The sequence below is a fragment of the Dermacentor albipictus genome, chromosome 1, assembly GCF_038994185.2.
Source record: "Dermacentor albipictus isolate Rhodes 1998 colony chromosome 1, USDA_Dalb.pri_finalv2, whole genome shotgun sequence".
NCBI classification, from domain to species: Eukaryota; Metazoa; Arthropoda; class Arachnida; order Ixodida; family Ixodidae; genus Dermacentor; species Dermacentor albipictus.
In genome coordinates this window covers 73,584,040-73,609,773 of record NC_091821.1, presented here as the reverse complement: position 1 = coordinate 73,609,773, position 25,734 = coordinate 73,584,040, and the positions used below count along the sequence as shown (strand labels likewise).

Below are 25,734 nucleotides of genomic sequence, written 5' to 3'. Positions count from 1 at the left end.
TCCTGAGTATGACGGTTTTTATATGTAACCCACATGAATTTAACAATTGCTCGGTACATAATCCTTTTATTCATATAAAAACTGTAAGTTCTTCGACGAGCGCTTGTCCTGTCTTCTTTCTCGTGTTTCGTTTGTGTAAGCGCTGCCCAAGAATGGAAACCACTCCTGTTGTATGCGCTAGCAGTGGCCGAAGTCCACGCGAGCCGAGAAATCGAATATGTGCACGATGCATTGAACATGACCGGAGTTAATTCCCGCTTCACCACTGCACCGATCGTTCGAGTTACTGGACGATACACGCCCGCGTTTTGGTCGCGCCAGCATTGCTGAAGCAGGAATGATTACTAATACGTTCAACTTCCGTCTCTTGAGCACTGTTAAAAATGGCCAAGCTGTCTACATTGCTGCCTCTATTCCATATTGTAGGGTACGTACTAGGTAAAGTTGTGCGCGCATGTCGTGCTTGTGCTATGCAGCAATATTTTTTGTTTATTTCCGCACAGTGTCGATGGAAGTCCGTTGTTGTCATCAGAGACAACACGAATTTGTTTCAAACATATTGTGAGACACTGAAAAAATTACTTAAGCTCGTATGTGCCGTATGTATGTGCCGCATCGTATGTGCTGACGATTTTTCCGGTGGCACATACGATGTCGTTTCCAATTACCTGCTCAGCGTCACTGCCCTGTCGCTGTATTGCAGCCATAAGAATAATCGTCAAGCGTACCGATTTTCTTAAAGGCAACTAGAAGTGTGTACTATCGGCGTCAAATGAAAGTTGAACAGCGGAGCGCGTGGCCCAAGCATATGTGAAGATATAGTGCGCGCCGTCCAGTCATCACCATTGACAAGCGCGCACATCCGATTTGGCCGCACTGCGCGATCTCCCTCTAGTGAGATAATGTCGCTTCTGTCCTGGTTCTTACATTTAAAAGGGGGGACATAAAAAATAAAAACGAAGCTAAAATATTGCAGTTTACGGCGAGTCTTGTCGCACAGATCGCCGAAGCCACAAGTGCTGTCAGCGCGAATAGCAGTGCGCGTGGTGCAGTTTGCACCGTCATCGCAAGGTAGATTCGCCCGCGCGGTGCGGGCGATGACGGTGCAAACTGCACCGTAATCGCAAGGTAGATTCGCCCGCGCGGTGCGGGCGATGACGGTGCAAACTGCACCACGCGCACCGCTATTCGCGCTGACAGCACTTGTGGCTTCGGCGATCTGTGCGACAAGACTCGCCGTAAACTGCAATATTTTAGCTTATTTTTTATTTTTTTCAAGTGTAAGAACCAGGACAGAAGCGAAATTATCTCACTAGAGGGGGATTGCGCAGTGCGGCCAAATCGGATGTGCGCGCTTGTCAATGGTGATGACTGGACGGCGCGCACTATATCTTCACTTATGCTTGGGCCACGCGCTCCGCTGTTCAACTTTCATTTGACGCCGATAGTACAGTCTGTCTCACACTTAGGGGAAAACTATAACCGGGCGAAGCAATGGAGTCGTGATCTGCGTCGTCTGTTACGGCGGCGCGCACTGGCCGCATTGTCAGGAAGCGTGCTACTGTCAGGGGCAGTGCAGCGATTTCATCGGTACTGCGGGAACTGAGCTGATATTCTTTACTAAACGTTGTGCGTCGCCAAACTCTGAGCCTTCATTGGCGATAATGGAGTTCCACAAACTTCTTTTGACAGCATGCTTCTTTTCTTCTTTCCAGAGGCCGGGGTACTTAGCGTGTGCGCATATATTTCTTCACTGTGTGTGCTACTGTAATAAGCAGCGACAAGACGTACCAAGATGTGCGCGCAACGTGCTCAGTCTTTGTTTGACTCGAAAGCAAAACAAAGCACTCAACAATGATAACTATGGGGATCGAACACGATGAAACAAACGGATACGAGTAAAGGAATCTTTTAGGTTAAGACAATGAGCTGGAAGCGATTTTTCTCGACAATCATTCACTGCACCAAACAGAGCCTGCCCGGCAGTGGGGAACTGGACACATTACGCTCGGAACATCAGTTGGTATCTCATCATGTCCCCAGCGGCAGCGATGACAGCGCTCATCCTGGAAGGCAGTGAAGTGTAGAATGACTTGATAAGGAATGTGTTCATTCGCAGCACGTCTCAGTCGCTGACGATGGTGGATGGAAGCCTATTCTCGGGCGACTGATAGAGGGGATGGTGCGCCAGCGATACGTTCAACGAGCCCCAGATATTTTAAATGACGTTGGCGCCCGGGGATTGAGGCGGTCACTACAAGAGAGTGACTGCGCGCTCTTCCAGCAGTTCTTGCACAACACGAGCAGTGTGGATCGGCGACCTATCGCGTTAGAATATATAGTCGCCTTCCAGAAACGGGCCGTCAAGAATGTGTGGAATCAGTACGTCGTCTATGACTGCCCTGTACCTTTCAGCGATGAACTTGCCTTCGAGCCCCCTCAATGGGCGTTGCACAACGCTTGGAAAAGAATACCGGCTCATTCCACGCAGTAACGATGAGATCAGCGCCCTGCAACTGACAGTAGAATGTTTCCTGACAATGCGGCCAGCACGCGCCGCCGTAGCAGACGACGCCGTTCAAGATCCCGCCCCTCGAGCACCTGCGAGAGCTGCCGCCGCCGCCTGACTCGAGCGCTCGCCGCATCGCGATGCAATGGGCTCCGAGTATTCCCCTAAATGTGAAACAGACTGTACATCGCCCTTCGAATGAAATGTCCACGCGCACACACATAGGCACACACCGCGCGCGGCACGAAACGTGCCCAAACACGCGCAGTGCAGGAGGCAATCAAGGCGGTGCGAACGAGAGGTGGGAGAGAGGTACCACCCGCTAATAGAATTCTGCTTCGCATGCGGCGCTCTCAATGCCGGCGCAGCAGCGCCACTCTCGGTGCCGTTCTTGTCCATCACAGTGCCATTCTTTAACGTCGACAGCCACGCCTTGTTGCACGCGATCGGATTGCCCAGGAAGCAGTTAAACAAGTGAACACAATCAGCAGCAGGATGGAGGAAAGTGGTGGGGAGGTGCACTGGCCTCCCCACCATTATAGCTTTCTCACATCAGCTCTGCCATCCCCCTATTTAGATTTTCTCGTGCAACCTGGTTATAACAATTATCGGTTATAACAATATAATTTTTGTGGCACTTGAATATTGTTGTAAATGGGTTAGACTGTATTACCGATATATTGTTAAAACCGGTATCATTACAAGGGGCTCTGGCTGTATATGGAAACAAAGCACTGCATGAGCAGAGGTCTGTCTGCGGTAGCTGCTGTGAATCGTGCCCAAGCATCACCCATTCGCTGCCTGTCGTGATCTCCTAATTAGCGAGGCAGTCGCCCCACACTTTTCTCTGTTTTGAACGTGCCGCATGAGACAGATTGTCTGTGCCAGCCAATGTGTCACAAAATGAAAACACATATACAGCTGCGCTCAAGTTTCGCATTAGGGAGTATCACAATCGTCGGTGAATTTTTCCATTTTTTTGTTTGTTTTTAACATTCCTTGCCATAGACAGCACAAATGTTTGGCTTGAGGCGAAAATCCTTAACTATTCCAAAGTGCAAGCATATAAATGACAAAGTGTGACCGTTTAGCATCCCCCGTGAGCACGAGGTTACATATCTTAGAGCGCATAGCTGATACGACTGCAGAAAGATGAAGGCGCCAAAGGTTCGCTCGATAGCAGCTCTCCGACTGGACCAGACCAAGCGCATATTATTCACAGTATAAGAAGCCAAAAAACATTGACACCAAGGACAACATATGGGAAATTACTTGTGCTTAATAAATGAAATAAAGAAACTATAAATTAATGGAAATTAAAATGGATGAAAAAACTTGCCGCAGGTGGGCAACGATGCCATAACCTTCGCATTTCACGTGCGATGCTCTACCAATTGAGCTACTGCGACGCCGTTCTCTCATCCACTTTCTTGGGTATTTATGCTTTACAACTACAACTAACTCTGGAACTGTTACCTAGCGCCACTCACTACTCACAAGCCTCGACGGCGCATGTGGAACATCCTTTCTGCCGCAGGTGTCATGAGCACATGATCTTTTTGGGTGAAGGCAACTTGTCAATACCTACACATGCTACCTGAAGGCATCAACGTTGCCGAATTCAAGACCCTCATTATGTAATAAACGAGAAGAAAGGCGTTAACCGAGGGGTCCGATTTTTATTAGTCATATCATAAGAAGCCAACAAACACTGACACCAAGGACAACACAGGGGAAATTACTTGTGCTTAATAAATGAAATAAAGAAACCATAAATTAATGGAAATGAAAGTGGATGAAAAAACACAACCTTCGCGAAATGCGAAGGTTGTGTGCGTTTGTGCATGAAGCCACATCAACATCATTTCAGCGCCGTGCCAGAGAGCATTGTGGCGCCGTGGAAGCGAGGACTAGCGTCATGCAGAAGCTCGGATAAAATAGACGCCAAGTGCTCAGCATAGAAGAAAAATTAGACAATGTTCGTGTTACCGAATGTGACACAAAGAAGTTGGCGCTGGCATGTGACATGGGTCTACTCTTGACTACAGTGTGTGGAGTTTGGAATGTGAAGAAGTTGCTTGGCAGCGTTGCTGCGACTGCAGAGAGTTGTCAGTTACGAGGTTCGACTTTTCACCATCGTTGCCTCTGTTGTTGCCGAAGTGTCGCCTAGCGACAGTGATGAGAATGACACTAAGCGACAGCACAAGCGATTCAGGCCCGACAGTGGCAGAAGCTGCACATTACGCCTGCCTCATGAATGCAATCGTCGCAACGAGAACAGCACCCCACAATGAAAAGGTGCCCCGCAACTTCTGCAACGCTACCGCGCCTGTGAACGGAGAATATGCAACGCCAACGAAAAATCTGCCATGCGAGTGTTTGCCAAGAAGAGGGAGCTGGCTTTGAAAAACTGGCTCGCAGCTTCAGTAAGTCTGAGGCCGCTGTCATCGGTGCTAGGCTGCCATTGCATCAAACGAAAATAACACTTTGGTCGCGCAAAGTGAATAAATATTGCATGTTTTCTTCCCTTTCATTGCAGTCGTTCCGAGGTCAGTTTTTGTCAGGTAAGTGGGCGATCTCATGCTATTACGGTTAAGCAGTGCTACCCTTTAGTACGTACTTTTTCCAAGCTCCGGCCAACTAAGGTTCAACGAGGTTTCACTGTACTCCCAAGTTCCTTATTTATCACCAGCGAACAGAGCAACCTAAGTGGGTATAGCTCCCTCAACCAAACAACATTGCATTAAATTTGGCACAGGTTTTGAATCAGAAAAATCAGAAATTACGAAATAAAAAATCCAAATTACATTTGTGAAAATGGCACTTTCATAGTACAGTCGAAGTGACTTATAATGATACCAGTTCTAACAAAATGTCAGTTAAAACAACGAGAAGCTAATGCATAGTCAACTATTGTATCTTTTATGGTGAAATAACCTGCTTACTACAATGCCCCCATGCTGCATTGTCGATGCTGAAAGGTAATGAAATGCGAAATCCTTAAAACGAAAAAGTCGCAGTTTCGCTCAAAAGGCAAAGCGTCGATTACTATAGCAACTTAGCGGGCAGCTATACGAAGTAAGGATAGTAGGTTTATCCATTGAATAAACTTGTAAAAATACCGTAGTTATTCGAATATAGGCAGATAGTTTTCTTTTTCAAATAATCATATACAAAACTCTATGGTTAGCTTAGCGTTGAGGATTTTAAGAACCACGCCAGTCTGTGACTGAAAATGATAAACATGGTGCATAGCTAGCGCCATCTAGAAAAGTCAGTATCGCAGCCGCTATTACTGTATTTGCTTGCATAACGATTGCACTCGCGTAATGATTGCACCCCTGAATTTTGTCGTCAAAATTCGATTTTTTTTGTATTTCCCGTGTAATGATCGCACCCCGAAGTTGCCGCAGCGATATGTCGTGTGCCAAGTCTAGCTAATAATGATCGCGCTTACCATCTGTCGAATGCTACGCAAACGACTCTTCAAAACAAACCAAGTGGTCTGCACGCACGAAACATTCTTAAGTAGATTCCTCATTTCATTACTTTCATCACTTTCCGCACTTCCATGACGAAAAAAAAAAGCTGCAGCCAAACTTACCTTTATTATGTGTAGGCTTTATAATGGTTGTGGTCAACAACAACAAAAAATGCGCCTTTCGATTCTTCTCACCTGCACTCGTGGGCATGCAACAAATGAGAGTGGCAATGATAGTAGCCATGTTTACACTGATACGTTAAAAGTGTACCCTATTCATACGCCGACGCTTGTAACACAGCTAAGATATTCACCCACCCTTAGCAGAAACGTGCCGTATTAGAATAGTAGTGAAAACAAATGGCGCAGTTTCCGCAGCATGCCGGCCATGTGTTTTTATGTCACTGGCAGCTAAGCGTGCCCATCTGTTTCTTTCCCCTCAAAGTGGACATGGCTACGTTATTGCCGCAAACTTGCCGATATTAACGATATCATTCATTACTGATACGGAAGAAACTGTTTCAATGCACTAAATGTACTCACGAGAAAAAAAAAAAAATCGCGTTCGGCTTGCTCCGCTGGCCGCCATTTTTGTTTTGGTGTTGCACAGCAAACGCGGGACGGAAAAAAAATTTTTTTTCTTTTCGTGGGAAATTTAACCCGCATGATGATCGCACCCCTGATTTTGCGTCAATTTTTCTGACAAAAAAGTGCGATCATTATGCAAGTAAATACGGTAGTAGGGCCAGTATCCAACTGAACTACACGAGCGATGTCACTTTGACCTGTGTAGTATCTGAGCTAGTTCTTTATTCTGTGGTATCGGCGTGTGGCGTGGCGTTATTGTAATTTCACCAAACATGCGATGCCACTACAGTGCCGCTTTCAAACGAAAAGTTGTGCTATCCGCAGAGGCATAGTAAGCCAGGCAGGACTTCAACATCAATGAGAAAAAAGTCTGCCTTTGGAAGGGGCAATGGCAGATGCTTTTGCATGTGCCGCAATGAGCAGATGACAGCTTGGTGTCATGAGCGCACAAGCAAACATGAACACAACTCACTCGATGACCGCGGAATACATCTTACTCGCTGTCAAAATGCTGGAGCGAGGAAGTGAGGTAGCAGCAGCGAGATAATTAACCTTTGTGTCGAGTCTGGCATGAACGCGAATTAACACTTTCGCTGTCAGACCTTTCTGGCCGTGACGCCCCCCAGTGTCGGCTTGGTTCCAGGGAATGAGCATGACAGGGAATGAACATAGCAATTTATTTTTGATTATGATTAGGGGTGTGCGAATATTGAAATTTTCGAATACGAATAGAATACGAATAAGGCGAAAAACTGTCTTCGAATATCGAATCGAATATCGAATATATGTGCAGTATTAAAAAATTGCAAAACTAGGTAACAATAGCTTTATTACCCTTTTAAAAATAATATTGCATTTTACGAGGCTGCTTCAGGTTAAAGAGGCACTCATTATAGGTAATCCACTCAGGTAATGTCAGGTAATGCTCTGTCAGGTAAACGCTTGTTACAGATTATCGCGAAGGAAAATTGACTGCTCAACATGTTCAGAAAGTAAGGGCTCTCTATGCACTGGGACAACATTTGTCCAGGTAACATTTTCTAGGTGCATATCTTATTGCGCATACTTACAAAGCCCGAAAGTACATCATATATTGTTATGAAAGAGCCCTGGAATAAAGCTTGGTAAAAAAAAATTGAAACTAATCATGTCTCACGGGCCTGATGCAGATAGACCGGAACAGAGCGTACACATTCATAGTAAGGTTCGTTACAGCACTTAAGATCACAGTGCTGTAACGCTGTGTCGTCGTTTGGCACCTTCTTTTGTCCTTGTTTTGTGTTGCGCTGTAACGAACCTTACTATGAATCCCAACAGACTGGCCCAACTTGCCATCTTGATGCAGAGCATACAGATAATGAGCGGATCATGTGGAGCTCTCAGTGAATAAACGTGTTTTTAGGAGAATGTGGAGCAAGCATATAATTCGTTAATTGCTAAATTATTCACAGTCTGTCCGAATATTCGCCGTTTCGACCATTATTCGGCCGTCCTCGAATATTCGGGAATTTGCGAATATGCATTTCTCGAATCGAATACGCTTCGAATAAGGAAAATATTCGATTCGTATTCAAAATTTCGAATATTCGCACACCCCTAATTATGATTGATATACAAACAACATAGTCAATGCAATATGCACATTTCAGTGTTCTGCAGCTGTTGTTAGTAATCATCATCATCAGCCTGACTATAACATCCGTTCAACATCTGAATCTGGCAATGCGGAACTCCTTCCTCACATCAGACTGTCCGAGTCTGAATCCGAGCTCGGCTCGTTATTCTGAATCGGAATTGAGCCACCGCTCCAATGAACAGACGAAGGTCTGCGCGCTCAGCCATCCGAAAGTAACTGCGCGTAGCAGAGAGGATGCGCTTTCAAGTCGAACGGAGAAAAAAGAAAAATTAGAAAAATGGGACGTTGTGTGATCAAGAAGACAGAGGGAGATGGAAAAAGGCTAAAACAAAGTTCGAAGAGCTTTACATTTACTGCTGCAAGTCGGAAGCGAGGGTGCGGCGAGGGAGTGAAAGCAGCAATTGAGTCATGTGTCGGTCTCTTTTCGGAGAGGCAACAGCGCTGCATGCCCCTGTACTTGACGCGCCGCGCCGTAGCAGACACACCAACAGAAGAAAAATAAAAACCTTCAAACCAGCGGAGATGCCAGAACAACCCTTGAACCCATAACCACATGCGCGCGATGCATGATACAGCGAACACGGAGCCACCGCGCCACTCAGCAAAGAGAGAAGGGCAAGTGGCAGTCGCACAGTACTCTTCAATACATGTATTAACACAGGTCGAGACGAAAATACGAACTCGTAGAAAGAGTCAACAGATGGCGGGGCCAGTCCAGGAGCGCCAGCTTTGTGCTCAGGCGCGAAATTTTGAACGCATGATAGAGAACGTACCGGTACGTCAGTGACACTGTGGGCGGGAAGCGCGAAGACGCACCAGTACGTTCGTGACAGCGAAAGGGTTAAGCTGCCGAAACACGGGGTCTGTTCCGATTCGCTTGCACCACTGTGAACCAGTTCACAGCGGTTCACGAGAAGTTCAGAAATTGTGCAGCTTGATTCCTGAGGTGCAGGCCCAGTGATACACCCAATACGAATGCAAAGGTGCAGACACGGTGCAGGCGGTATGTTATGTCAGAATAATGTGCACGGAGCATGCAAGTTTGACGTCCTGAACTGCAGGTATGATCGGCTTCTGGGGCGTAAATACACACTACACTTGAGTAGACACATCAGACGTGCGTAAACGGGGTTTTCATGGTGCTCGCTCCTGGGTGCTGCGTCATCTGCTGTGCCACTCCTTCGCATTTGGGGTGCGATCTTGTATGCGTTCCAAAATCGAAGGGAGGCAGTCCGTTCATTACGTCACGAAATAGGCGGTCCGTTCCGTTGCGTTCGTACAATAGCAGACGACACGGACTGATTGACACAATTGACGTCATGGCGTTCGTCACCGTTCAAATTGACCAATCGTGTGCGGCTCGGTAGAACGGACCGCCTCCGTTCTATTTTGGAACACGTACAAGATCGCACCCTTGCAGGCCTGCACCAAGTTGGCACCAACAGTGGAGTGGGTGTACTAAAATCATGAACCAGCCCTGCACCTTTTGAAATGAACATCGTGGTTCAGAGGGCACCACTGCTACACCGCTGGAACGAATGGCAGGGTGCAGCACCTTGTGAACTGGTTCAGGTGGTGTAGGCGAATCGAATGTACCCACAGCATGCGGCAGATTGTGTCCCCATCGCAGATGGCCTTTAAGATACAGCGGCCCGAACGGGCGCGTGCAGCCACCCGGGACATCTGGAGTAGAATGCGCCGTCACGCCCTCGTGCCCTCGCGCCCTCCCTCCCTACGAACCCTCACGCGACGGAAGCAGGGAGCCTCGTGCTTCTCATCTTTGTGCATGCGAGATTGAGCCGCGATCACTGGCTGACCCTGGCACGCTTTTGCTAGCACATACAGCATGTGGTATGCAGCAAAGATTTTATTCCCCTTCGACTTTATACAGAACCTTACGGTGATGCCGACGGCAGAAATGCACCTGGAGTGTCTGTATAATTGGCAATAAGAAGAAAAAGAGAAATTTGAGCTGCTGCACGATCGCCCACCGCTCCAACGGACGCCAAGCGGTCATTTTTCAGCCTTCTCTGCATCGCCAGCCTTGCGCGCCTCTTCAGTCACCCCTCCACCCTCCAAAACATGAATGGACTGCAGCAACTGCAGCTGTGCTGTTCCCAGATTGACCGCTGGTCCCCTATTCTGTGCATTCTGCCAACAAATTAAGTCACTCGTGCTCGTCTTTGTTGGTTCCGTCGAAGTTGTTGAACATGCAGGAAACAGAGTTAAACAAGTGAACACAATCAGCAGCCAGATGGAGGAAGGTGGTGACGACAGACACTGGCCTCCCCGCTGTTATGGTTTTCTCATAACAGCTCTGCCATTCCCCTGTTCTGATTTCTTGCATGTAAACCTGTTATAACAATGGAATTTTCATGGCACTTGAATATAGCTGTACGTGGGTTCGACTATGTTTTCGAGAGGTGGGAGGGGGGAGGGTTGCAAAGGCAATGAAAATTACACTTACGTGTCAACTTTGAAGTTTCCTTTTTTGAAGAAGATCTTGATGTAGTAAGACAGTTTGCAGGCCGCCTAGCTCTCAGTGGTGCTGCCAGCTTCACATCTTTCCTGGTTCCAAAAGTGCATGACAAATGAATGAGAAAACATAAATGCAATAATTTTTCTGTCTGAAGTAAGCACAATAAGTTGCAACGAAAGAAAGTGAACAGAATTTCAATGGTACAAAGGTCCAGTGGGTAATTTTAAAAAATGCTGCTTCATTTGCAATCATTTGGTTCCGCCATGACACAAGTTTATACGTTTTTTTTTTCTACGCAGCTGCCACTGCTACAAGTAGAAACCTACACAGCAGTAATTTAAATCACGCCTAAAGGCAAGCAGCAAGCATTCCTAAACTGCCCTAGTTGCGATCTGTCGCAAAATGGTTTTAGAGGTACGAGAAACTTGCACATATTCTTACAGTGCCACCACATAAGCACCCATTAAAGTGAATAACAGCAAATTAGCATTGTCGTATGTCATTGAAGAGAATGCTTAAATTAACACAACTTAAAGCAAGGATGACCATTCTAGCCTAGAGCCTTCACATGCAGGATTTGCAGCACAAAACATTTTTAATCCTGACTCACTTATAGCTAATTAGATGTCTAGGCTTCCAAAAATTAGCAGGCATGATGCTTGTAATTCTCACAAACACAGGTTCAAATCAGGTTCAGGATAGCAACTACTGAACAAATTTGTGCAAGTTATGTGCTGGCCATTTACAAGGAATTATCCTGGCTGCTAAAGGGAAGATGTTCATTAAAAAAATGAAATGATGATTATGATGCAACCTGAGGCAGCAAAGTAGGAACATTTATAAAACAGATGTTCTAGCAAATCATAAAGGGCCAACCATCAGCCAAACTATTGTGCTGTCAAATAATGCAACGAGCCAAATAGTGGAATAGAAAACAAAAGAGAACTTATCATTAATAAATCAAACATTGACTTATTTTGTAATTGCACTCCAATTAATTTCATCGCAGCAGTCCAGGTAATTTCATCGAATTCATGTGCAATTGCGTTTCATCAAAAATCTCCCAGGCAGCAGTTCTGCACAACATTTCGTAAGCACATAACAAAGATGGCATCAGTCGTTAGCTGGTACTCGCCCCCCACAGTGTTCAACAACCTTAAACGCCTCCTGCAAACTAGATGATGGCCTTCTGCTCTTTGAGTGCGAGCTTCTGCATCAAAACCATGGCAAACAGAGTCTGAGCATGATATCCTCCCAAGACCCAAATACAGCTATTCTAAACAACTCGATTCTAAGCAGCCCCCACTATCTTCGCAAAAACATTTTTTATTTCAACATACTGTCAACCCCATGGGGGTTATTACAGGAGTGGGTAAACAATTTTGACACATATGTACATTTGCAATCCTGGCTTAAGAAAATACAGGATAGGTGGAAACACATACAGAGACGCAAATAATATCAATAAGTAAAAGAGAGGACTGCCTTCTCGGCAAGCTCAACAAATTTGGATAACGTTTGCGCAGAAACACACAGGTTCAGTTCATTCCATTCTCGTACAGCCTGTGGGAAGTAGGAAAACAAAAACGCGTTATTATTGCAAGAGAACTCTTCTAGTCTATGTGGGTGCATCTGTCGAGTCTGGCGAGTGGATTTAAGGTTTATAAAGTCCGAGTAGTCTAGATTAAATGAGTTATGGAGTAACATATACAAAAACTTCAAACGCTATAGTTTCGCTGGGCTTGCCAGAGTGTGAAGGCCAGCGCTTTGCGATAGCTCACTTGGCGAGTCGGTACGCTTATAGCGGTTATAAAGAAAACGGACGGCTTTCCTTTGAATCATTTCGAGTGTGTGGATGTTATTTTTCGTGTGCGGAAACCAGACTATATTCGCATATTCTAAGATCGGCCGAATAAGTATGACATAGGCAACGTATTTAGTTTCAAATGTAGAGTGACACAAGACTCTCTTGAGAAAGAACAGTTTCATTGCTTTCCTGGTTACCTGTTGGATGTGCGCAGTCCATGTCAAGTCAGAAGAAATGATGAGTACTAAGTAACGATGCTCGGAAACACTTGGGATGATGGCATTATTAATGGAATAAGGATAATCTAATTCTCGTTTTTTCTTTGTAACCATCATTGAAACCGTTTTTTTCTGAATTGATGGACATCTGCCAATCCTTGCACCATTTCCCAATTTGACCTAATGTGTTATTGAGTTTAATTTGGTCATCAATGTTCAGGACTTCTTGGTAAAGCACGCAGTCATCTGCAAACAGCCGGATTTTAACATTAACTTCTTTCGGGACATCGTTTATGTAGAGTAAGAATAGGAGGGGAGCCAGAACAGTGCCCTGAGGTACACCGGAAACAACTGGAACAGAATCAGAAAAATGGTCTCCAAGATGCACAAACTGTTTCCTATTGGACAAATAATCACTTACCCAGCAAGTCACTGGCCCATCTCCAAGTATGTTCTTAAGTTTGAAAATTAGTTTCGCGTGAGAGACCCGGTCAAAGGCTTTTAAAAAGTTTAGAAAGAGCATATCGATTTGAGACTGGTTGTTAAGGGCTTGTGCAAGGCCATGGGATATTTGTATTAGTTGCGTAACAGTGGATAACCTACTACGGAACTACTGGTTTGGATGAAGGATTTGATTAGTTTCTACAAATTCTGTAGTAAATTTCAAGATAATATGCGCAAGCATTTTACAACAAGTACAAGTCAGTTTGCTGGCGATGAAGCTGCTCCCGATTTATGCACTGGAATAATTTTGGCAGTTTTCTACTCTGCTGGGAGGCTACTTTCACGTGTTGATTTTGAGTATATCAAATGCAAGTACTTGCTGATAGGCTCTCCATACCGCTCAAAATTCATTCGGAATTCCATCAGGGCCGCTACATTTTTTTATGTCGATATTTAGTAACATAGAAAGTATACCAGTTTCGGATATAGTTGGAGAGCCAGCTAGTTTGTTCTGTTGAGAACCAAAGGTAAATGGGTACGGGTATGTTGAGACATCTGCGTCACACGTAAACACCGATTCAAAGTAGCTATTAAAGGCATTTGCTCTGTCTTTATTTTCCACTGGGGATGCTTTGCGGTTGCTGTTTTGATAGTGGATGTAACGCCAAAATTTATGGGGCGAGTCCTGGATGAAATGTTTTAAAGTGGTGCTACTGAAATGCTCTTTAGCACCATGAATTCCGCCTTTTAATGAAGTCGTAAGAGAATGTAAACGCGAGCTGTAGTCAGAGTATGTGCATAACTTTTTAGTTTTCCTTAGCCTCTTGATTCTACGCTATAAATGGATTATATCACATGTAATCCATGAATGTGTTTTCTCGTCACCTCTGGTATTTTCAGAACAAAACAGTTAATACAGTACATAATATCTGCCTGAAATTTCAGCCAGACATCGTCAATATGTGACTGCTCGTCAGTACAAAGATTATAGAAGTTATGGTATTCATGGGTAAAATACCTCATGATAGTAGCATCATTTGCCCTATTAAAGGGAAACATATATTTGACAGGGCCCTTCTTCCGAATAACACATGCCATGGGCAAAGTACACAGGACAAGTTTGTGGTCCGACAAGCTGTCTAAATACTTCTACATGGGTATTGGTTGTCACGAAATTATCAGTGACAAAAACTAAATCTAAGACAGAGCTGGAGCTTCCCTGTTTATGAGTAGGCGTTAGAACAAGTTGTTTAAGGTTAAATGTGAACATAAAATCTAGAATGCGATTAGTTTCTGCCATTCTCGGAGAACTCCAATTTACATCAGGAAGGTTGAAGTCGCCAGCCAAGATCATACAGGGGATCAAAAAAATCATACAGGGGATCAAGATAGGTTGCTTTCACGCTTGGTGGTCTATAGACGGAGCCCACGTGTACAAAACTTTCTCGGAGATAAATTTTACACCATACAGCTACTACTTCCGGAACGGCGGGCATTACAGCATAAGTTATGCCTTTTTTGACGAGAATAGCAACTCCCCTCCCTTTGACCCTCTGTCCTTCCGCTCAATCACATAACCGGGTGGAACAATTTCGTCATCCGAAATATTTGTGTGCAACCATGTTTCAGTTAAGGTGATGATATCGGGTTGAAGTGCTAGCAAGATAGCCTCAAGATCTTGAGCATTGTTGATAATGCTGCACGCATTCAGATTTATCAAAGTAACTGTCGTCGCGACCGGGTGGATCGTCGTTCTGCATTGGTTTCTTCTTCGTTTTTTGGTGTCAGTTCTATGATGTCGTCGCTATCATTGTCCCAAGCGAAAAGGCTAAAAAATTTGAAAGAAAGTTTGCATGCGAATCTACGCACTTCCATTTTTACGAGAAAGAGTGCATAGCGAAGGCTGCTAAGCGTGCTTGCTCACTCTGTCGTCAAGCCGGAGCTGCCAGTCGCGAGGTGGCACGGTTTCATCGGCATGATCCAAAACTGCGTCATCTGAATTCGTGCCACAGTCATCATAGAGTCCGAACAGTCTTCCGTTACGTTGATGATTACTTAGTTCTCTGTGATGGCCGTGGCAGAAATTCAGGTGACGCAGTTTTGAAGGCAGTGACGCGCTTTATTCATGCGCTTTAGCCACTTGCCAATACCCACGAAGTCCCCACGCAAGGGTCTTTGAGATTCCTTTATCTCAGACTCGAGCTCTCTAGGAGGAAGGTCTGCTGGGCCTATGAACCCGGAGGCGACAAGGCACCACTGCCATTCCAATCAGCGCACTCAAAACTGGTGAAAAGAGCCATTGCTAACCTTTGTCTAACAAATGCGCTTAAAAAACTATGCATCCACGCAATGGAACAAAGTTTTTGTCGACAGGTTGACCGCCTTACTGGGGCTGGTTACCCGTCGCACTTTCTTGTGTCTGTTGCGGAACGAATGAGCAAGAACCTAAAACTCGAGCGTGTCAATGGCAAGCAAGGTGGCGAGAACACAAAAATTAAGGAAAAGCAAAGGACCGTGGCCCTGCCTTACGTGCACAACGTATCTCACCGCTTGAAAAAGATAAGGAGCAAAGCTGGAGTTAATGTTGCGCTTACTGCCTCGGAATAACTGAAAAGCCTCTGCCGACGCGTCAATGCAGAAGAGCCGATAAAGCAGCAAGAATGCACGATAAATCACCAGAGCTGTTTTATGGACTGCACAGAAGCCGTGGTGTATTCGATACCTTTGAAATGTGAGAAAAAGTATATAGGGCAAACTGGAAGATGCACGAATGAAAGACTAAAGGAACATAAACTTAGCGTCGAGCAGGCAAACAGGAATCTAGGTATCAACGTCAGGGATGGCCCCTCTAAAGCTTGTGTCGCAGAATTCAGACGCTGTAAAATGCTTAAAAAAAAAAAAAAACACGATGACCAGCTGGTTCGGGAGATACCTTATTTACTCGCATAATGATCGCACACGCATAATGATTGCACCCTGAATTTTGTTGTCAAAATTCGATTTTTTTTTAATTTCCCGTGTAATGATCGCACCCCGAACTTGCCGCAGCGATATGTCGTGTGCCAAGTTTAGCTCATAATGATCGCGCTTACCATCTGTCGAATGCTACGCAAACGACTCTTCAAGACACACCAAGCGGTCTGCACGCACCAAACATTTTTAAGGGGGGATGAGGGGATCGGAACAAACTTTTTAATTTTTTATCTTAGAGTGATGAAATTTGGCATACAGGTTCGAAATAGCATCAAACAGACAGCTGCAAAGTTTCACAATAATATCTTCAGTAGTTTTTATTTTATCATGATTTATATATTGCTCACATGTTGCTTGCTCGTGGAAAGCCTAGCGTGACAGCAAAATGGGTTATGGGTCTGTAAATGTTTTTAATAGTTACTAAGAAGTATAGTCTAAGTCAAGATTCTCTTAATTTCTTTTTAAATTTCTCTGCTCTTCTTCTAAACGATATAGTATGCACCTTCTCTTTATGTTTAGAATGTATCATGCTCCAATTATTGTGTAATAAAAAAATGGTGAGGCTAAATGGTAAATCTGAGACTGTCTTGACATAAGGCACACTTCAGCAATTGCAGCAAAACAAACAGGATTAGAATCCGTGCTCCCATTGCCGTGCTATGCTTTCCACGAGCGAGGTGATAAGCCCAAAACAAACTTTTGAGAAAACAAGCCTCAAAGTTCCATACTGGCACACACTGTCTAGAATGCTCCTGCATTGTAAAACTTGGTGTCCTTGGCAGCAGGTGACTTCTTAGCCCTCTGTCCTTTCAGGAGATGGACTTTGCGTGCCTTCTTCATTCGCTGGGAGTCTTTCTCGACAGCCCGCTGAAGAGAGAGGGCACCACGGCGCAGGCCCAATGTTGTGCACAGGTCTGAATAAGCTTTCAGACTGCCCGAGTTGTACTTTGAAATTGCCTCGTGCACTGCTGTTTCCACGGCAAACAGTGAGGCATGCTGGTCTTTTGATACTAGTGACCATATCACTGAATGGAGACTCTCAGCCGCGTTTTGAGTTTTGCCTCCTCTGCACCGGGCCAGCAACTGAGGGTCTGAGAGGCGCTGGTACACAGGCAGGAGTGCTTCAGCAACTTTAGCTGAAAGCTTGTACTTGTGAGCTGGTGCTGGCTGCCCTTCTGCCTCAGCTGATCGGTGGTTGCACCAGCTAAGGGGGCCAGGGGGACACAGCTCATGATGGGGCTCATCGTCTGTTGATGTGATGTGGTAGTACGTCGCCATTACTGCCCTTTGCATTTCCTCGACTTCTGAGTGGTTCCGCAGAGCAAGGCCATAGTAGTTCGTCAGTTTTTTGATGAGCTGCTGTGTCAGGCCCCCCTTTCCACCTAGTGGCTCTCCTTTCTTTGCCTTGGCCACCAATGAGCGAAGTGCAGCCCCCATTCGTTTTTTTACATGATTTATGCAGTCCTCTTTAGATAGCTGCACAAAACCATAAACTTCTTCATCACATAGAGTGCGAAACATGCGGCTGTCCCCATCACAAACTATATTTGTGTACCGTAAATCATTTCTGCTCAAGGAGCGCCTGAAGAGCTGTAGTGCAGCCTCAACCTCCATTCTTCCAGAATTCACATCAGTGTTTTTCTGGCACTGGTGTTGCTGCTTCCATTCAGCATAGTTGGGGTCACTTTCTGCTGGCTGTCGGCTGCACCCAAGGCAGAAGTTGGACAGAACTATGCAGTCCAACACAAGCCCTGTATGGAAATCAATTATACAGCCTACGCCGGTATGGGAGCTGTGGCCGCGTGTCAACCATGTGCCATCATACACTACTGTTATGTTCTTTGAAAATGTTGTCTCCATTTCAGTGTACACCTTTTTCACTGCCTCTACAGCCTCTGTGAAGATGTTGTGTGCAGCTGCCGCTGCGGCAGGCTTGAAAGTCTTTTTGAGGTGCCCATCATATGTTTTGTGGTGTAACCCACGATGCGAGACATTCATGGTGGCCCAGAAGTCATTAAGAGCAGTTGGTCCTTTCCCAATGCTCTTTATTGCTTGCATAGCTCTGATGTTGACCTCGAAAGCTCTAGAGCCGCTCTTCCTTCGTGAGGACCACTCAGACTGTAGGGTACTACCACAGGAAATGCATGAAAGTACCATCTTCACAGCTAGTCCCAGTTCAGTCTCGCGGTGCACTGCTAGGCCGGGCTGCTGACAAGTTGGGCAAAGCGGGGAACCAATCAGCGAGTTCAAAGCAGCAACTTGAACAAGCATAAACTCCTCTTCTGGAGGTGCGGGAATGGCATTTTCCTGTGAGCCAGTCAGCCCGAACTTGCGCTCCGTTGCTGAAACCGCGCGAAGCGATTCGCGAACTCTCGACGCTTGCAGTTCTGCAGTTTCCGCGGACACAAATCGTGTTTCCAGGTGAGCTTGAATAGTGCGACGTTCACTGGGCGAACAGTCAACACTGCGATGAGCGGCAAGGTCGGCCGCCGGCGCATCCGCGGCAGCGAGCGTGCCCCCGCGTTGCAGCTCCGTCGAAGCGCCGGAACTCGTCGATGGCATGGGACTGCCTTCACTGGCGGTTGTTGGCTGCGGAGACATCTCGGCGTTGAACGACTCACCGCGGAAGCGCGTCTCCGATGCTCTGCAGTCGGGCGGCGATGACTGCTGCAAGCTCACTCCGTGATCTGTGCTGGACGAACTTGCGACGGGACGCTCGCGTACGGCGAGACTCACTGGCATGTCGATCGTCACCGGTGAAGTAACACTGCGCCCGCGCTTCGACGGCAAAAGGTCATGGTTCGTCTCACTATCGCTGGCTGGTGCTCGACTCGGCGCAAGATCCCGCAGCACGTTGGGCGAGAGATCGCACAGCACGTTGGGCGCGTACTCCGCCGATTCTGAACGGACGCTCGGCTCGGCCAAACCACCTGCTGACAATCGCAGCTTCTTCCTTGCTGTGACGGGCTTGCGTTTCCGCTTCCCGTAGGCATGCTTCGTCCGGTACTTCTTTTCGAACGTGCGCGGATCCATTGCACGTGGTCGACGTCCTCGAAACACAAGAGAAAGAAAGTCCAGAAAGGCTTCCCAGCAGCGGACAAAAGCAGACGCTCCTTGCGCTCCTTGCCTCGGCCGCCATTATGGCGCGGCGTCGACCAATGAGGAGGCGCCTTACAACGAGCCGCGGCGCAGAGCCAATCGGGGCGCGGCAGCCATTGGCTGCTCCGTGCTGCCACTCTCCTGTTTTTCTTTTTTTGTGCGCTTGCTGGCTGGCAGGGGAGGAAGGGAAGGGCTGGGACAAAGAGTCAAAGAGTCGGGCTTTCCAACGATACCAAAATGGCGGCGCTCCGTGGCGGGAAAGCCGAGCAGTCGCGCGTTGAACTTCGCGGCTTTTTCGCGATTTCGGGTGGATTTGTGGACGCCGGCACCGACAAATATATTTATTTTAAGTGCTTAGAGTTTGTTTTTCGGTGAAATATTTCAGTACAAGATAGAAATGATGCTGTAGATTCTGAAAAGCTTACTTTTCAAAAATCGATTTTTTTCGCGAAAATCGCGATCTGATCCCCGCTTCCCCCCTTAAGTAGATTCCTCATTTGATTACTTTCATCACTTTCCGCACTTCCATGACAAAAAGAGGTACAACCAAACTTGCCTTTATTATGTGTAGGCTTTATAATGGTTGTGGTCAACAACAACAAAAAAGGCGCCTTTCAATTCTTCTCATCTGCACTTGTGGGCACGCAACAAATTGCGAGCAGCAACGATAGTAGCCACGTTTACACCGATACGTTAAAAGTGTACCTTATTCATACGCAAACGCTTGTAACACAGCTAAGATATTCGCCCACCCTTAACGTAAACGCGCGGTATTAGGATAGTAGTGAAGACAAACGCCCGCAGTTTCCGCAGCATGCCCGCCATGTGTTTCTATGTTACTGGCAGCTAAGCCCGCCCACCTGTTTCTGCCCCCTCAAAGTGGACATGGCTACGTTATTGCCGCGAACTTGCCGATATTAACAATATTATTCATTACTGATACGGAAGAAATTGTTTCAATGCACATAATGTACTCACGAGAAGAAATTGCGTTCGGGAGATTAAATTGCGTTCAGCGCGTTTGGCTTGCTCAGCCGGCCGCCATTCTTGTTTTGGTGTGCCACACCCGCATCCCGCAGCAAACGCAGGATGAAAAAAAATTTCTTTTTTCGCGGGAAATTTAACCCGCGTAAATGATCGCACCCCTGAATTTGCGTCAATTTTTTCTTACAAAAAAATGCGATCATTATGTGAGTAAATACGGTAAGTGTACTAGCAGGCCTTCAGAGCTATTTCAGACATGCCTGTGGAAATTTAAGCCCTTGGGGACAGTAAAGGGCATGCATTCATTTTTTCAGACTGCCTGATTTTTGACATTTTTGCGGCCCCTAGGAAGTCTGAAAAACAGGGACATTGACTGTATTTGAGTAATCGCTTCCAAGTTAGTTTTGAAAACATTCGCAGACTATTACGCTATTCCCTAATGTGAAATTTGAGCGCAACTGTATATGCGTTTTCATTTTACGTGAAATTGGCTGGTCCTGACAACCTGTCTTGTGCGGCACAGTGCAAACAAAATGAAGTGTGGCGCGACTGCCTCTCTAATCGGGATATCGCGAGAGGCAGCGTGTGGGTGACGTGTGGGTGCGATTCAAAGCAGCAGCCGCAGACAAACCTCCACTCGTGCAGAGCTGTTTCCATATATGGTATTGGTGGCATCATCGGTGAACAGACGATGCACGCTACTCTGGTGCCACGTCGTAGTCATCGTTGCCGCAGAGCCAGTCTTGCATGGCCCTACACTTTTCTTAGGCCTTTACCGTACCCTCCTCCTCCGCTTTTTGCCTAGCGCTCCCTTCACTATCAGTCTTTCATGCCCTGCTGCACCCTGACTTTGTATTATGCTTCGTTGTGTTCGTTCGCTCAGTGACGAGTGATGCCGACGGCCTACACATGCCGCAGGAACGGGTGCCTAAGATCTGTGCTCTAAAAGACTGAGGGCAATGTGCAGGGGGTCTTCATGCCAGCGCCGCTCTTCATGCCATAAAAGAAGCATCCTCACATACCAGCATAATGTCACATTTTCTGTTTTTCAAGGGCCCTTCAAGAATATACTTCAAGAGTTGACGAAGTAACAACCTAACCACTACAAACCACAGGAACATCAGAAATTCCAAGGAAAAAAATAAAAGCTCTGCGTCTCAGTCATATTCCATTGGTCCTTCAGTATGAAGTAGACAACCAACAATTTGCACTTAATACACAAGCCCAGTATAAGCTTTTATAAAAAATTTTGCAGAACTCAAAAGGCAGTGGCCAATACCATTTTTTTATTTAAGCATGCCTTCTGCAACGTGTCTACCAAGTTGACATTTCAAGTTCCCCAAGTTTCGCAGGTTTTCTCCGAGTGCCTTTGCGAAATTCCTTGAGTGACATATACGTTTGCTTTATGTCAAGACGGGCTGACACCACGTCGCCCGATGTCACTCTCTAAAAGCTTGTTAAAAAATTTAAAAATAAATGACTTAATCCAGTTTGAATAGTAAGGAGTAGTGTTTATCTTATTCAAAAAGAAAACGGGAGGGAGGGGTTGATAAAATGCACAGCGAATAAAATATCTTTGAAAAAGATGGTAAAACCCATTGCCAATACGAGTCTAACATTCTCAAATACGAATAAGCGTAGACGCATACAGAAGCAAATATCTTCGAACACGAGCTATTTCTATGAACTGATAGCAAGCTCATTGGTATTAGGCCCGAACTTTGTCACAAGTGAGATTCTCTCTCAACAGCTGGTAAGTCAACCTCAACTGTCCTGACATACACTCAGCCTGTGCACAATGCCTCAGTGTTGCGTTTCACCACTTTAAAAAGTTTTATTTTGGTTTGTCTGAGGAACACCTGCATCTCGGCGTCAGCCAACACTGTTTTTGATCTCGCGCTCCTTCAAAGAAGTGGTGCATGCCTGTTCATACCTCAATACATAGGTCCTTTCTGTTCTTGTCCTCCTCCTGCCGCATGTTCGCCCCACGAACTATTTGAAGCACCCTCTTGGTCAGTTGTACAATCAATGTCCGATTTTTCGGACTTTCTAGGGGCCGCAGAAACGTGCGAAAATCGGGCAGTTCGAAAAAAAAAAAAAAATGAATGCATGCCTTTTACTGTCCTTAACCCTTTCGCTGTCATAGACGTACCAGTACGTCTTCGCGCTCCCCCCCCCGCAGTGTCACTGACGTACCGGTACGTTCTCTATCATGCGTTCAACATTTCGCGCTCGAGCGCAAAGCTGGCACTCCTGGACTGGCCGCGCCATCTGTTGAATCTTTCTACAAGTTCGTATTTTCGCCCCGCACCGTGTTGGTACATGTATTGAAGACTATGGTGCGACTGCCACTCGTCCCTCTCTCTTTGCTGAGTGGCGCGGTTACTCAGCGTTCGCTGGATCATGCGTCGTGCACATGTGGTTATGGGTTCAAGGGTTGTTCTGCCATCTCCACCGGTTTGAAGGTTTTTATTTTTCTTCTGTTGGTGTGTCTGCTACGGCGCGTCAAGTACAGGGGCACGCGGCGCTGTTGCCTCTCCGAAAAGAGACCGACACATGACTCTATTGCTGCTTTCGCTCTCTTGCCGCACCCTCGCTTCCGGCTTGCAGCAGTAAGCGTAAAGCCCCTCAAACTTTGTTCTAGCTTTTTTTCCAGCTCCTTCTGTCTTCTTGATCACACAATGTCCCATTTCTCTCAATTGTTTGGGCGACTAAAAGCGCATCCTCCCTGCGCGCGGTTACTTTTGGATGGCTGAGCGCATGGGACCTTCGTCTGCTCATTGGAGCAGTGGCTCTTTCGGTTCAGAATACGAGCCGAGTTCGGATTCGGACTCGGACAGCGTCCCATACGAGGAAGAGATGAGTTATGCATAATCAGATTCAGATGTTGAACAGATGTTATAGTCAGGCTGATGATGATGATGATTACTAACAACAGCTGCAGAACACTGAAATGTTCATATTGCATTGACTATGTTATTTGTATACCAATCATAACCAAAAATGAATTGCTATGTTCATTCCCTGTTATGCGCGTTCCCTGAAAGCAAGCCGACACTGGGGGTGTGTCACGGCCAGAAAGGTCCGACAGCGAAAGGGTTAAGGGCTCAAATCGCCACAGGCACATACAAAAAAAGCTCTGAAGGCTTGACACTTATTAGGCATATCGGTGCTTGTACTGCGACAGGAGATTGTGGATGCATGCATGTATAATTAAGGAATACATACTGCGTCCTGTGACAACTGCCCCTTCACACGCTTGTGCCTCGCTGCAATACTTTCGCATATGCTTTACCGCATAACATTGCTGTACTGAGGCGAAGTTGACTTTCGAGAATCAACTTTATGCATTGCGTTTTTCTAGCTTCAAAGCCAATGGCAAGGACCACAAAGGTGGAGTCAGTGCCATTGCTGACAGCGGCAAATTCTTTCAATGAGAAACGTGCCAGAGAATTGCAAAAAACACCTTAATAGCGAACATCGAAGCGTCTAGGCCTAGCGTTGCCACGGTGTTGGCTACGGCTGCCAGTGGATCTGCGTGCGAGAGTGCCCGAATTATCGGGCGTCCGGAAAGTCTGTCGTTGACTGTACACTGGCAACTCCTCCAGCCGACAACATGGCGCCAAGGATGACGTGTTACAATTCCTGTTACTTGAGCCAGCATTACGGTGACTTTTCTTCCCTTTCAATAAAACTAAAGCTAATTTTCCCTGACAGAAGCACTAATTCCCTGAGTATTTCCAGACTATTTCCAGACTATTCAAGGTCCCTGAGAATTCCCGGTTTTCCCAGTTAGTAGACACCCTGCTTCTGTCAACTTACCACGGCTTGAGAACATTCTTCAGTTACCAATAAAAAAAATCTTCCCACACAGCAGTTATTCAGCAGGCACAAAACTAAATTACATGTATAAATAAGTTTGTACAACTAAAGCACTAAAAGCATGTGAGTACCACATAATGGCACCAGCTACGTACCTGTTATGCAACTTAGAGCGGCAAACCTTCACACCATCTGTGGTCGCCCTTTCACTGTGAGGCATCGCACAGAGTAGGCAGGAATGTAAGTAGCAGGCAAGCATTTTATCCCACACGCACGAAGAAGAGGGACAAAACAGAAGAAATGCGAGTCTATTACTTACAGTGTAGTAATCTTCTGTTTCCGCATCATGCCATTATGAAAACGTTTGTTTTTCTGCTTGATTTTTGATGCCAAGTTATTTACAAAGTTGATGCTCTTCAGCCTCTTCCTTGAGCAAGATGCACACTTCCAAGATCCTGTTAAGGAAATCAAAATGGAGTCAAAAATAAAAATTAATTCAATTTTGGGGTTTTACGTGATTAAGAGGCATGCTGTAATAGGAGTCTCCGGATTAAAAACACAGCACAGAACAGCAAGAAGCTTGCTAGCTATAAACTGAACCAGCTAGGCCTAGTGTTTCTGTGCTGGTAGATGTGGCTACCAGCAAACCAGCGTATGAGAGTGCCGGTTCAAGGCTGTGAGATAATCAAAATGGCACCGGTGGTGACTACGATTAATGCTGTTTCGGACCTGCAGTAATGGCAAAAAGTCTGGAAAACTGGACAGTGAAGAGTTTTTGCATACAAAATTTTCAAATGTTCTTACACATTGGCTCTACGGGGTACAGGGTGGCGCCATAAGTGTCCAAATTATCGGGCATGTCTAAAAATTGATTGTACAGGAAAGCAAGTCTCAGGTGTTTATGCCACCAAAAAGAAATATGCTTCACACTGCATTAATCTGAATTTATTTTCTGTACAAGGAGTCCAAGTAAGAAAGCATAATAGAGAAATCAATATTCAGTTTTAACTGCATACTGCGTGTGCAAGGTATTTGAGAACACGGCTTCAACTTGCCATACACAAAAACCTTATTATTCTATCTGTTTGGCACTTTGTTTTCACCAACCCCTCTTTCACCTATCCAGCACATTTATTTGAGGGCGTCGGCTTCCAGCCTGACAGGAGATAAAACCCGTACGCTGTCCTAGTCACCTTACAAATAAGTGTTGCCAGTGGTCAAACGCAATTCAAGCATTTGAAATTCTACAAAAGATGGAGGTCATGGTAAGTGAGAGCCCTGAAAAGCCAATTATGGCAATCATGGAGAAGCATTAAGTGGTTTTCTGTGCACAATGCCATCACGTGCCACTCTTTAGTAGATTTAGTTACTCCCACAAGGCCTGCACAATCCAAGAGTTACTGGCAGTGAACTTGAACAACCACATCACTCTCAATGTGGCGTCCTGGTTACCAATACACCTGCTACACTGCTTCATATGGGTAGCACCATGAAGGGGAGGCTCAATGTGGCATCCTGGTTAATAAATCTGCTACCCTGCTATGTATGGGTAGCATCATTAAAAGGGAGACTAACGAACAGCCATACCATGCTTAAAATTGCTAAAGGCTGCTGTTGTGGAACCACTGCCCAGCATCAACATGCACCGTCTAATCCGAGCAAGCAGCCATTATCGGAGCCAAATTCGGTCAATA

The 25,734-nt window shown here is 45.9% G+C and overlaps 2 protein-coding genes across 7 annotated transcripts in view; both read right to left on the bottom strand.

Annotated features, from left to right (window-relative positions):
* The window catches only part of LOC135903954 (histone acetyltransferase KAT6B-like), a 144,105-nt gene that overhangs the window by 81,125 nt on the left and 37,246 nt on the right, over positions 1-25,734 (bottom strand). For 5 of the 6 annotated variants that reach the window (XM_065434459.2, XM_065434460.1, XM_065434461.1 and 2 more), the window contains exons 7-9: positions 24,360-24,495; positions 24,196-24,249; positions 10,682-10,782 (exon numbers count right to left, since the gene is read on the bottom strand). In XM_065434459.2, the coding sequence (XP_065290531.1) occupies positions 10,682-10,782; positions 24,196-24,249; positions 24,360-24,495 (291 nt within the window). The remainder of the gene's footprint in view (positions 1-10,681; positions 10,783-24,195; positions 24,250-24,359; positions 24,496-25,734) is intronic. The other variant, XM_065434464.2, reaches the window with a different exon arrangement.
* Positions 16,499-19,168, bottom strand: LOC139054913 (uncharacterized). The gene has a single exon (XM_070532655.1). It carries the CDS (start codon positions 19,166-19,168, stop codon positions 16,877-16,879), a length of 2,292 nt encoding a protein of 763 aa, XP_070388756.1. The 3' UTR covers positions 16,499-16,876.

Excerpts from the sequence above, each read along its gene's own strand:
- LOC139054913 (XM_070532655.1), bottom strand. The coding sequence starts at position 19,168 with ATGGATCCGCGCACGTTCGAAAAGAAGTACCGGACGAAGCATGCCTAC.